This window comes from Phalacrocorax aristotelis, chromosome 2, assembly GCF_949628215.1.
Source record: "Phalacrocorax aristotelis chromosome 2, bGulAri2.1, whole genome shotgun sequence".
Lineage (NCBI taxonomy): Eukaryota > Metazoa > Chordata > Aves > Suliformes > Phalacrocoracidae > Phalacrocorax > Phalacrocorax aristotelis.
The window spans coordinates 122,197,651-122,210,623 of NC_134277.1; the positions used below are offsets into that span (position 1 = coordinate 122,197,651).

At 43.1% G+C, this 12,973-nt stretch overlaps 1 protein-coding gene across 1 annotated transcript in view; it reads left to right on the top strand.

Moving 5' to 3' along the window:
• Positions 1 to 5,306: 5,306 nt before the first annotated feature.
• Positions 5,307 to 12,973, top strand: part of LOC142053390 (chloride channel protein C-like) — an 82,553-nt gene continuing 74,886 nt past the window's right edge. Inside the window, exons 1-4 of the mRNA XM_075084995.1 lie at positions 5,307 to 5,576; positions 6,475 to 6,604; positions 11,274 to 11,354; positions 12,345 to 12,520. Of these exons, the coding sequence (XP_074941096.1) occupies positions 5,338 to 5,576; positions 6,475 to 6,604; positions 11,274 to 11,354; positions 12,345 to 12,520 (626 nt within the window). The 5' untranslated portion in view covers positions 5,307 to 5,337. The remainder of the gene's footprint in view (positions 5,577 to 6,474; positions 6,605 to 11,273; positions 11,355 to 12,344; positions 12,521 to 12,973) is intronic.

Here is a 12,973-nt window from a genome sequence, read left to right on the forward strand (position 1 = left end):
ACTATTAATGAGAAAAGTCTATGCTAAAAGCTCTTTGCTTTTGTCACGGTATCAGGCGAATTGCCAGCAATCCTGACCCCTGCCTTCCCTGGCCGACAGTTTCTTCCACTGTTGGTTGTTTGCTGGACTGCAGTTTGAAGAGAGAACATTCTTTCTCATCTCTGGGTGGTGCATCACACTTAAAACCATGAGACCGTCGGCTTCTGAGAAATCTCTAAAATAACTCCTTGCCACAGCATCACAGTTTCAGGATTCATGGAGACAGTCATTAGTCATCTTGGTCTGTGTTTTCTGACACTTGTTTCCTGTTGTATGTACAGGGTTTGTTTTTTTCTCTGTGAAGATTCACAAGTTACGTTTACAATCTCATAGAGATACTACTAACCTGTAACAATATATCGTATTTGTTACAGCCTTATCAGAGAATGTTTCAGACATCTGTGTCCTTACAGTCAGCATCAGATGTACGAGTCATTGCATTTATAGCAAAATTCTCATGCTAAGTTAGTACTAACTTTCATTCCTTAAATGCTGTAACTTTGAAGTACTGAAATAATGTGAAATGAAAATTTATAGCCATGGTGTTTCTAGTTAGCAATGTTTTTATATAACTATTCAATCACTATGACAATTATTTGCTTCCTTGAGCTGTCATTCAGATTGCGCATTAAACACTCATCATTTACAATCTTTGAGTGTCACCTCAGTAAGTAGCATAATGGTTTTGATCTTCAGAGTGGGATGCTGTGACCAGAGTATTGCTTCAGAGCAATATTCATTCTACTGCCCTGCTTTCAAGCTGTTAAGAAAAAAAAACAAAAACAAAAAACCCAAACCCCAAGTATATTCTGAACTGCTCATGTTCCTTACAGTAGTAACTCTTTAATTTTGGCATTTCAAATACTCTTTGCTTTTACCCTCAGATTTGGTTGGAATTGTTGTGTAAGTCTTTCAGTGTAATGTTAATTCTCAGCCTGTAACGCTTTACTGTATTTTTGTGATTTTATGATTCTATAATATCTGTACGATAATTAGTATTAAAACAGAAGCCAACAAAAATGGTGCACTGCGTTACTTGACAGATGCAGAAATCGCATATGCGGCACCAACGAGCCCATAGCTGAAGACAAGGGGGCAGTGAAGAGGGAGGGAGGGAGTTTGTATAAGTATATATAACCTCTGACACAATTCAAAAAGCACACTGTTCTGACTACATAAAACTGGGGTGCCAACTAAGTATTTGCTTGGTTTTTACATGCCTGCTACTACACAGCTGAAATTACATTATGTAGCCATCTAGATATGCGGGAGACCAGTAATTTGTGCCCAGGTAGGAGCAGTTTAGTGCTACTGTAGCAAGAATTAGTTCTGTTGTAGGTGCTCTTATGTATAATAACTGGTATCTGATTTATGTCTGTACTATTTAAAGACAAATGGCAAAATGTTTTGGTATTAAATTCATGCTGTATCGCTAATGCTGTTTGGTGGGTAGTTCTTATTTGCTGGGGCTTGTAATTTGGCAATACTTATTTTGTATTTTCACAGTATCGTTTGGGATTATTCCACCCTGGTGGTCTTTAGAATGCATTCATCTGCAAGCATGTACACACTTTCACACGTACAAAACAGGCAAATAAAATTGTGTTGCTCCTTCTCCCCAGTTGTTTGGGAGAAGAGTTAGATGGTGTAGCTCAAAACTTCACGTTGGAACGGCCAGCTAGTGATAATGATGTGGTAGCTGTGGGGTTTTTTCTGTTCACACTTCACCTGTAATCCAGGTCACCAAGCAGCAGTGGTCAGATCTTGGCTGATCTTTCTAATTTCAAGGGAGCTACTTTCCAGGTCCTAACTGGAGGCAGCCTAGCTCAGCCTGCTTATGCTTATGGAGGAGGAGAGAGAGCTGTGCTGGTGTCTGCCCACCCTCCTTACCCTGCCCTCACCCTTGTGCGAGGGGTCCTGCGGTCTGCATGGAAGCTTCTTGGGAGTGGAACAAGGACCTCTGTGGCTCCCAGAGTCTTGGCAGGTTGAAAGCATGCTTTTCCCCACACTGATATTTCATAACTCTCCCCCAACTAAGTAAAACTCAATTTATAACTTGAATCCCTTAAAACATTTACTCTAAGAAGTATGTAGCTACTAGCCTTCACTGGTGATGAACACAGAATATAGACTCCTCCTTTCCTTCCTTGTGTCTAAAGCAGCAGTTCCCCATTAGGCCATAAGAACAGTTATAAGTAAGTTAGCAAGCCTTGCAGAAGCAGGTATCAAAGTCAGAAATGAGTGGAAAGCCTGGGAATTGTCACAACGTGGATTCTCCCCGCTCCTGGCAGGGCAGGGAAAGGTGGTCATGGAATTATATCTTCCAGTACTGACAAGGTATTCTTTCATCGTTGCCTCTGGTTGCCTTTATCCATGGCAAAATCTGAGTTATGGAAGCTCTTGGATAAGCAGAGATCCTTGTGTGATGTTTGGAGATGAAAATGTTGCAGAAAGCAGGACAATCCTTACGCAGACTTGGAGGACTGATGATACACTCTCCAAAATACTTTACAGAAGAAAGGTTAAAACTGATGTTTGGCACTGGGAGGTGTGTGTAGGTGTGTGGGAGGGTATTTAACAATGACAGCCAAAATGCATAGGTTTGGGGTCAAGTTCTGGCAGGGCAATTAAGCAGTGTGTATTTCTAAGAAAGCAGAGGAATTTCTGGTACAGAATGCTTTTACACCCCCAATCTGCATTTGCTGCATTCATCTAAGTAGTCTGAAAATAACTATTTTTCCGTTAAGGAGCGAAGATATCTTCGGGTGTCATTGTAAAATAATGAATAAATGCTCTGTGTGTGTACATATTTTGTAAGGCCTTGTCTCTTCCTCTGTAGAGTTGTCTCAACTCCTGCATCTCTGGGATGCAGCTGTGCCCCCCCGTGATCTCAAATATCTCTCTGCTTTTTGCCTTCTAGCTTTTGGACCCTGGCCATTTGTGTACTGCCTCCCAGAGGTTCATGAAATGTATTTCAGATAAGTGAGCGCACTGGTGGGTTTAAGTTAACTATAGAGGGGTCCGTGAAAAAAAAAACCAACAAACTAGGGGTTGAAGTTTTAAAACCAGTCTTACTCCATTTTGTTTTTTAAAATTCCTAATGCACAAGGGGGTGCCTGTGAGAATTTGCAGTCAAGCTGAGCTGCTGCTGCAGAGGCTGGGTTGGATTCATGTCTGATGTAAGAGGAGTTGTCAGCTTTGGTCTTCTGGCAACTAGGGACAGCAAAGGCAAATGCTCAGGTATTTCTGTTTGAGGAAAAACAGCCATCCTGTTTACACAACAAATTGTCATGCCATGGAATGGGGTAGACCTGTCTTGTCTGTGAACAGTGTGACAGCTTCATCCCTTTCCCCTAGAAAGGAATCTTTAGTTTCAGAGTGGGTTTTTTTTCCCCCTTTCTGTATTGTTCAGTGGATTTTTGCCTTTCTGTTCATGCTGCAATCTCTGTAATACCTGGATCTATTCACATATACAAGTTTGATCTAACACAACTTGAAAATGATATTGTACAAATTCCCATGTTCCAGAAATAAAGAAAAGGGCTAAATGGAGACCTCATGGTAGCCAGACTGGGCATCCCTGAATGAAGCAGCGGTGGGGTCTCAGCCAGGAGCTCTGCTCAGGTGCCTGCTTTTCTCATCTGGGCTCTGCATTCCTTTGCTCCATTTTAAACTTTGGATAGGACTAGTCAAACCCAACTTTTGTCCATGCAAAAATTATCAGTCTGATCTTAAAATATTTTTGTGCTTAAACCCCAAACTAAAGTCTGAGCTACTGTGTTTAATAAAGCACTTACCACTTTTTACATAAGAACAGGTCAAAATCAGAGGCAGAGCCTGGCTATTCCTCCTCAGGTCATCTTTGACTGGGGTGATTTAGTCAATCACACAACATGTATTTGTTGTCAGGTAACTTCTCTATGCGTATACTGGTGGCAAAAATAAACTTATTTCCCTACATGTGTGTGGAAAGTAACATTAACTTTTCTAATGCATTTGCTATTGCTTGTAGCCATTCTCGGTTTCCAGCAACAACTATTTTCTAAAGTCTTTGGTTCCCACCTAGACCGCTTCTCCTCTTTAACTCTCTTTTTCTCAGTCTGAGTGTTGCCAGCTCTGGAATTTGCATAGTACTTTTGAAATATCTAGAACTAAATGCCTGATTGAGCTGGCATGGTGTAAGAAATTGGACTTAGACTATTGCTGTATCCTGATCTGGAGGTGCCTTCTGCCCAGGCAGTATTGCCTCGACAACAATTTCAGAAGTGTTAGCAGGCACCACAAGGAAACTCAGCATTGCAAAAACCAGAGGTGCAAAAGGCTTGGTTTCAGGTAATTTGTATGTGGCTTGTGTAAAGATATTTTCTTTTTCTCTTGCCATTTAGTACTCACTAACTGACAACCAGGAACTATTTATGTTTCCTCATTATTTGAGATGAGACCTTTCTAAATTGGTCCACATGCCAGTAAGTGGAGAGCAGCAGAAATCTTTCTCTACTCTGTCTTTGGTAACCAAAATCATGCCTTGGAGGTAGCAAACACACAGCATGTTACTGATTTTTCTTTACAGTAAATATTTGACATGCATCAAGTCTTCTTCTGCTTTGAATGAACTGCCAACTTGCAAACTACCTTGGGTAAAGTATCTAAGCTGTAGTGAGTTTGGTAGTCTAGCAAATGGTTTTTATAGAATCATAAAGGTTGGAAAAGACCTCTGAGATCAAGTCCAACCGCCAACCCAACACCACAATGCCTCCTAAACCATGTCCTGAATCTATCAAAAAATAAATTTGACATGTAAATTGAAAAGAAATTGTGTTAGAGAGTAGGCTTTTTTAGGGTGCCTATATAATACTGAGGATTCAGGGTTTAACTGAATGTCACTCCAACCTAGATTTTGTTTTATTTCATTGAATTCTATGATTAGATTAGTGGATCAAGAGCCCAAAGCACAGCAAGTGACTACCTCTTAACAGACAAAGCCCCTGTGCGTGCCTTAAACATCCCTGTCCTCTGAACAGTCAGCAAGGAGCTGGTGCGATAATCTTGCTACGGTGGCTGGTCTGTGTGTGGAATGACTTCACCAGAGAGCTCCAGCTCAGACAAGTTTTTGTTGTTCTGACTGTGCTGGGTCTATGCATAGTCACAGCGAACCAAGGCCAAACACAGACCAGCCAATCTCTGTGCCACAGCTACTCCATCCTCATGTGGTTTTCCACTCCCCTCTCTCAGTCTCAAGGAGACTGATCTTGGGCTCACATCGTCCATGTTGGTATCCCAAAGAAGGAGGCCGCTGTAATGTCATCACTTTTTCCCCATAGGACACACGTGGAAAATGGTGAAGAGGAGATGTTAATGGCAGAAGATCGTGGGCCTGATTTGATTCATCCTCAGGATTTTGGGAGGCAATGCAGAAGCAGTTTAGAAAATTATCACTGCAAGGAGGAAAAAGAACACCTGATAGCCCATGAGAGTCTGGATTATTTGCCTTCACACAGTAACATCTATAAGAAGTGGCTACAAGAGAAAACATATGGGTAAATTTATGTTAAATAATTTTAAGTTGCCTCTAAACTATGGATAATTTGGACAATCCAAGGAGATGCCTGTTAGCAGAAGGAATTAAGATGATGTTATTTATTGTTTCTGTACATAGGAAAATATTTTAATAGAATGTAGAAGGGGGCCAAGAGGCAAGGAGTTTTGATTAACAGTGTTTTTTGAGAGCATTTATGCCTTTGCTTTTCACAAATTATTGAATGCAAAAAAAAATTATTAACTACTCAATGTATACAACTTGAAAGGAAGAGGCTTTGCAGAGGTCTGGGGGAATGTTCTCTCACTGAGACTTTTCTTGACATTCACTGCCTCTTAGTGTAATCTGCAGGAAACGTGGTGTTTGAGTCTCAGTAGGGGTGCTCTAGTCCTGGATGATACTACAAATAAATCAGAAATTATTACTGATGCACAATTATTATCAGAAGAATAAGTTTAGGAATGACAGAAATGAGGTAAAGGTTTGCATGTTTATATGAGAGGTGCTCAGTGCATTAGTTGCAGTAAAAGAAAACAGGAATTACTTTGAAATGAGTTCTGAGTGCTCTGCTGAATGCCTAATTACTGAGTCACATAATTGAACTTTGAGATGGCACCAATCAGCATCTGAAAGCAGATTGCACTGCTACTTAAAAAAAAAACAAAACCAAAAAATCCAACCATGTTCTTTACCCAAATGGAAGTGGTTTTCACCTGAAGGTAAAGTTTTGCTGAGTGTACGCTTTTTAAGGCGATATTGGCAAGAACAGCCTCTTGCTCATGCAGTCATGGTTAATGATCAGAATGCTCTAAAAATGGAACCGGCATGTTTGTGAGTGGAAGCACGGCAAATAGTTCTATGCTATAGGCTGAGAGGTAACTGTGTTTTCCTGTTTCTAGAAAAGAGTGGGATCGATGGCTGCTGATGGGGCTAATTGGAACAGCAGTTGGGATGCTGGGGTTTTTGACTCATCAGATAATTGACTCTCTCATCAAATTGAAATGGGACCTGGTGGGAAATTACCTACAGGTGAGCAAGAAAAAGTCAGCATGACCTCTTCTGTGTTTGTTTATTAGAAAATCCACACTGTAAAGTTTTAACTGACTAGAGGTCCTGCCTGTCTAGGTGGGTGTGGACATCAGAAATCCTGTGGTGCTTTGTGTAGGCATGCTTTGGTGCACAGTATAATGTCTGAAATTGTTCTTGTAATGAGACTGATGAAGGTAATCTTTAAAATATTGTGGTTTTCCTCTCCCTCCTTGTACATAAGGGGCACGTGCTGCTTTAGTTGATGTCCAAGGGAAGGGATTAGGTTTCTCTAAGGTACTTAATGAATGCAGACCTGGTATCAGATATGTTATTTCTTTCTATGTCTGGGGCAGCTATCTTCTGCTAATGCTATAATAGATTATTGTGGAATGATTAATTTGTCCTTGATGGGTATCATCATCTCTGTGATAATTGGGATGGTGGTGGTAAAAATCACCAAATGGCTAAAACCAATGTAAATGTTCAGGTATCTTTCACCCTGACTGCTTGTTCTTCTCACCTCTAGAGAGAAGAGGGTGGTAAAATTTTCACCTGGTTTGTGATATCTATGGTAGATAGCATCAATACTGAAGAGATTCTTGTGAGAAAGGGGCTTTGAGCTTTTGTTCCCACTGAACCCTGACCAGGGAGGGTCAGGCATCCTGTCAGCTGGTGCTGGGGGAGCCTGTACAACTACCAAGCACGGCATGCAGCCAGCAGATGCAGCAAGTTGTGCCGAAGGGGGCCAGGGTCTGGGCTGACAGTGCTTTTGTGCTCAGCAATGGTGGCAAGGAATTGCCAGAGATGGTCCCCTGCACCTAGGGGAGAAATTACCCCTGACTCAGCAGAGGCCACAACTCAGAGCAAGCTCCTGAGGGATGGTGCAGCTTTGCAGGTTTGGGGCTGCAGGCAGTGCCTGAGGCTTCTCACTGGGGCTGGGGCATGGCAGATGAGTTCCTTCTCTGCATAGGCAAGGTAGGATAGCTGACACTGCTGGAAAGCTGCAGTGGCTGGATACAGGATCTTTAGGAAGGACAGACTGGGTTGGTTAGGAAGTCCAGTTGCTCTTTTTTGTGAGAAAGCAGTGGGAATGGATGGAGCTTCGCCTTGGGACAGATGAGAGTCAGCTGAGAGCTTGCAGATCAGGGTTAAAGGGCACACCAACATATGTGATGTTGTTGTTGTGTCTGCTATAGACCACCTGCTCATGAGGAATTAGACAAGGCTGTCTTCAGACAATTGGAAGAAGTCTTATGGTCACTGGCCCAGATCCTTATGGAGGTCTTTAGCTAACCACCCCACTATCTGCTGGAAGGACAAAACAGCAGGGCACAAGGAATCTGTGAGCTTTCTGGAGTGCATTGATAACAGCTTCCTTATAGATGACCAAGAAGCCAATGAGGGGACATACTTTGCTGGACCTCATACTTACAGACAAGGAAGGACTGGTCAGGTATGTGAAGGCTGGGGGCAGCAGTGACCATGAGATGGCAGTGTACAGGATCTTGAGATGAGGGAGAAAAAGCAAAAAGCAGGATAACAATTCTGGACTTCAGGAGAGTACTTTGGTCTGTTCAGGGATCTGCTTGGAAGAATCCCAAAGGAGACCATCCTGGAGAGAATAGGGGTCCAAGAGGGCTGGTTGGTTTTTAGTGATTACGTCCATGGTGAAAAACAGTCCATTCCAGTGAGCAGGTGTTGTGGTTTAACTCCAGCTGACAATCACCACATGGGTGCTTGCTCAATCCCCTCACAGTTGGATGGGGAGAGAATTGGAAGAGTAAAAGTGAGAAAACTCATTGGTTGAGATAAAGACAGCTTAATAGGTAAAGCAAAAGCCATGCACACAAGCAAAGCAGAACAAAAAATTTATTCACTACTTCCCATGGGCAGGCAGGTGTTCAGCCATCTCCAGGAAAGCAGGGCTCCATCATGCGTAATGGTTACTTGGGGAGACAAATGCCATCTCTCCTAATGTCCCCTCCTTCCTTCTTATTTCCCCAGCTTTATATGCTGAGCATGACATCACATGGTATGGGATATCCCTTTGGCCAGTTGGGGTCAGCTGTCCCAGCTGTGTCCCCTCCCAGCTTCTTGTGCACCCCCAGCCCACTCGCTGGTGGGGTGGTGTGAGAAGCAGAAAAGGCCTTGGCTCTGTGTAAGCACTGCTCAGCAATAACGAAAACATCCCTGTGTTATCAACACTGTTTCCAGCACAAATCCAAAACACAGCCCCATGAGAAAAATAACTCTACTAAAGCAAAACCATCACAGCAGGATATCAAGCAAAAGGTGGCAGGAAGCTCCTCACAAAACTCAAACATAAAAAGGAACCACACAAGAGGTGGAAGCAGAGACAGGTGACCCAGGAGGAATAGAGACACTGAGTGTGCAGGGACGGGGTTAGGAAAGCCAGTGTTCACCTGGAGCTGAATCTGATAAGGGATGTTGAAGGGCCACAAGAAAGGAAGGAGGTGTCTGCAGGTACATCAGCATCAAAAGGAAGACTAGGAAAAACATGGGCTTGTTGTTGAACTGGGTAGGGGACTTGGTGAAAAAGGACTTGGAAAAGGCCAAGATTCTTGATGCCTTCTCTGAGAGAGCTGGCTGATGTCATTTTGAGGCCACCCAATTATCTTTGAAATGTCATGGCAATTGAGGAGAGATGCCTGAGGACTGGAGGAAGCCAGCGTCTCTCCTATCTTCAAGAAGGACAAGAAGGAGGATCCAGGGAACTACAGGCCAGTCAACCTCTTCCTGACCCCAGGATATAGCAAGTAATCCTGGAAAACTTTTCTAACCATATGAAGGACAAAAAGGTGATTGGGTGTAGTCAATATGGATTTACAATGGATAACAACCCTCTACAATGACATGACTGGAGCAGTGGATGTTGTTTAGCTTGACTTTAGCAAGGCTTTCATCACTGTCTCCCGTAACATCCTCATAGACAAACTGGTGGTGTATGGGTTAGATAAGTGGACGGTGAGATAGATTTAAAACTTGCAGAACTGCAGGGCTCAACGCTTTGTGATCAGTGACACAAAGCCCAGCTGAAGGCTGGTCACCACAGGTGTACCCCAGGCATCAATACTGGGGCCAAACACTGTTGGACATGCCCTGGGTGATGGGACAGACCGCAGCAAACTTGCAGACCAAAGCAAAACTGGAAGGAAGCAGTGCTTGATAGGCCAGATGATTGTGTTGCTGTTCAGCCAACAGCCTCCTGGGCTGCATCAGGAGGGGCTGCCAGCAGGTCGAGGGAGGTTGATCCTTCCCCTCTGTTGAGCACTGGTGAGGCCACACCTGGAGTAGCGTGTCCACTTCTGGGCTCGCCAGTACAAGGCAGACAGGCATGTGTCCTCTGCTGTTCTATGAAATCAAGTTAATGGAATAATGCTGCCGATTGCTGACCTGAATCACTTCACAGAAACACAGGGGAAAACTTGCTCTGTGGAACAGATGGAGGCTGAATATATCGGGGGAGTATCCAAGAAATGAACAAGTTTAGGTTTTCCATGAGGAAAGCATATATAATGCTCTTGGAATATTATTCCCCTGAGGTTTCTTATATACAGACTATGCATATGTTTATAAAATATATAAACAGTGGATGAATACACATGCCTACATATATATGCATTTTTATGTATATACATGCATGTGTGTATATATACACACTAAAGTATAAATAAAGAATATATAGAAAAGCCACAGTTTGACTCCAGGACATCACAACAACCGTTAGACACACTGTTGGACCTGTTGTATTATTTGTCCTGTTGTATTAAACTAATGCAGAGGGACAGGAGGTAAGTTCACCCAGGCTCTGACATCGGTACAAACATGCAATTCCTCCTCTGGAAGACCTTCCTATCTAAATACGTTCTTCAGCTGTGGATGAGCAAAATTCATCTTCATGCTTTGCTTTTTGGCTGCACAATCTGCTTACAGAAGCCTTGATGGGACATGCTGTGGGAAAGGCTGTGGTGGCTGACTGTAATGCTGGGACCTCAGAAATGCAAGGGATGTGTTTGACCTGCACACACAATGAATCACAGCTGAGCACTGCAGAAGGCGGCAAGGCTGTGGGAGCTGAGGAGTTCTGGAGACAGCATGGCTGCGGGCAGCACCAGCACAAACAAAACAAAAACGCAGGGAGATTGAAATGTGTTTTTCAAATGTGAGAAGGCCTAGGATGAGAGATGTCCTTTTGGTTAAAATAAAGCAGGAAAGAGCTCGCTCAATATATTCTGTCTACTAATAATAGCTGCAAATTCATAAAGGTAATTACTGATGTAAGACTCTGATGCCTCCATTCAGGCAAAATATCTCCTGAAGACACCATGTAGTGTTTTCTTGTGCATATTCTTAAGGTCCTTTAACTCTACTTCTGACCTGAAAAGGGCCTTGATGAGTAACAATGTATCCTTCATAGTGTTTTTAGAGATGGGCAAGAAGTCCTGGAAGAAAAACATGACCTGACTCTGAAAGTCACCATTCACCTCACTGTTACTCACTCCTGTCCTTCTAAAGGCCTGCACTGCTTGTTTTGGTTTTTTGCTATGGTATACCTGCTGCCTGCAGAAATCTGTGGGACAAAACATAATTGAAAAGCAGGACCTGGTCTACGGGTCCTGATGTAGTAATCTGTTTGTCAACTGGACAGGATGGCAACATCCACATGACCTGGCTGTGTGTGCTCGGCTCCGGGCTGGCCATGGTGTTTCTCTCTTCAGGCTCAGTGCTGGTAAGTGTTACGTCCCCTACGCAACAAGCCTATAATGCTGTGATAAACCAAATCTCTTGCTCTTCAAAGTATTCGTTAATTCAGTATTTTATTTTTAAAAAATCCTCTCTATTATACAACGCAATCGGAGAGGTCTGTCTTGGCCTTCAGCCTAAAGCTGGATTCCAGTGCCCATAACTTGTATAAAGGTGTCTGGAGTGAAATCAGTGGTGGTGGCGACGCAATTTACACTTAGCATGTGGTGTTTATAATATAAATACAAGTGGCAGCTGGTGTAACTTGTGAAAATGTGGTGTTTGGAAAGGGCCTAAGCCAAAGACCATCAGTCCATATAAAAGTTACTGTTGGTTTTAGATTGATCTTTTAGCTGTCCTATGTGGGTATCGCTTGTAGCCCAGATCAGTCCTTTTATGAGGCAACAAGGCTCAATGTTTTAATTGAGCCTTTCTGTCATTTACTGTCCTGCTGTGTTCAATTTAATTATAGACAGGCAATTAACAGCATAGGTGGGAGAAAAAGTGAATGTTTTACTGAACTTACCCCGAAATCCAGCAACAGTAGGAAAAGGGAGTTTGCTGTTACATGGGTAATAACTGACCAGTTTTAAGCTATCTGAACTCTGCACTGACTGGACAAATCATGTAGGTTCACATGTACACCTGCTCCGCAGACAATCTGTGCAAAGACAAGAGGCTGGTTGGCTTCAGGCATTGGGGAGGGGTGGTAGGGGGCTGGGGCAGCAGCCCTTGCTAGTTGTTTTTTTCTCTCATTACCCGCAGTACACGTACAGCAACGCTGTTGGGAGCTTGAATTTTTGTGTGTAGCCAGAAGTTATAGGTGTATCTACATTGTCTGTTAATTCTGGGAAAGTCTGTGAACAGAGCAAGGTGAGGCCTGGACTTAAAAACCATTTCCATAGGTGCATCGAACACATCAACATCTAATGATTGTTGACTCTGTTTCTCTGTTTTTTTTTTTTTCCCTTTGCAGTTCTTTTGCCCAGCAGGTTCACCGTCTGGCTTGCCAGAAATCATTGGGTATTTGAATGGCACTTCTATTCAACATCTTTTCAACATCAAGACCTTTTTAGGGACGTTTGTCTCATGCGTGCTGGCTGTAGCCTCTGGGCTTTTCTGTGGGCCAGAAGGTCCCATGATCCATTTGGGGTAAGAAATAGCAGACAAAAGTTAAAGCTATCAGGCTGAGGGCATGGGTTTGCAATGTCTGTGTTGGTTGCAGCGCTGGCTTAAAAAACATCCTGTATTGGGAGCTCTTGTCACCTGTGATGCCCCCTCCTTTGCATTAGCACAACTATTCATGCCATGCAGTGAAGAAAAACATTTTTTCACTGTGTGTTTTAAATACTGGCTTCATTCCCTAGTACAATTCCCCGTGAGGCTCAGTAAGCAGTTATCTGGACAGCTGCTGTCAGTTTTGTTTCTGAAAAGCAACCTGTCCGGCAGCTATGGCCTGCCAGCTGCTTTGCATCTCATATAACTGCTTTTACCTATGCAAAGTCTGTATGAAAATAAAGCCAGTCTCAAGTGGCTGTGTACAAAAGGGGCAATAATTTTACAGCCAGTTGCAGAAGTGCTGTACGTGGCTGTGCGAGATGTGCA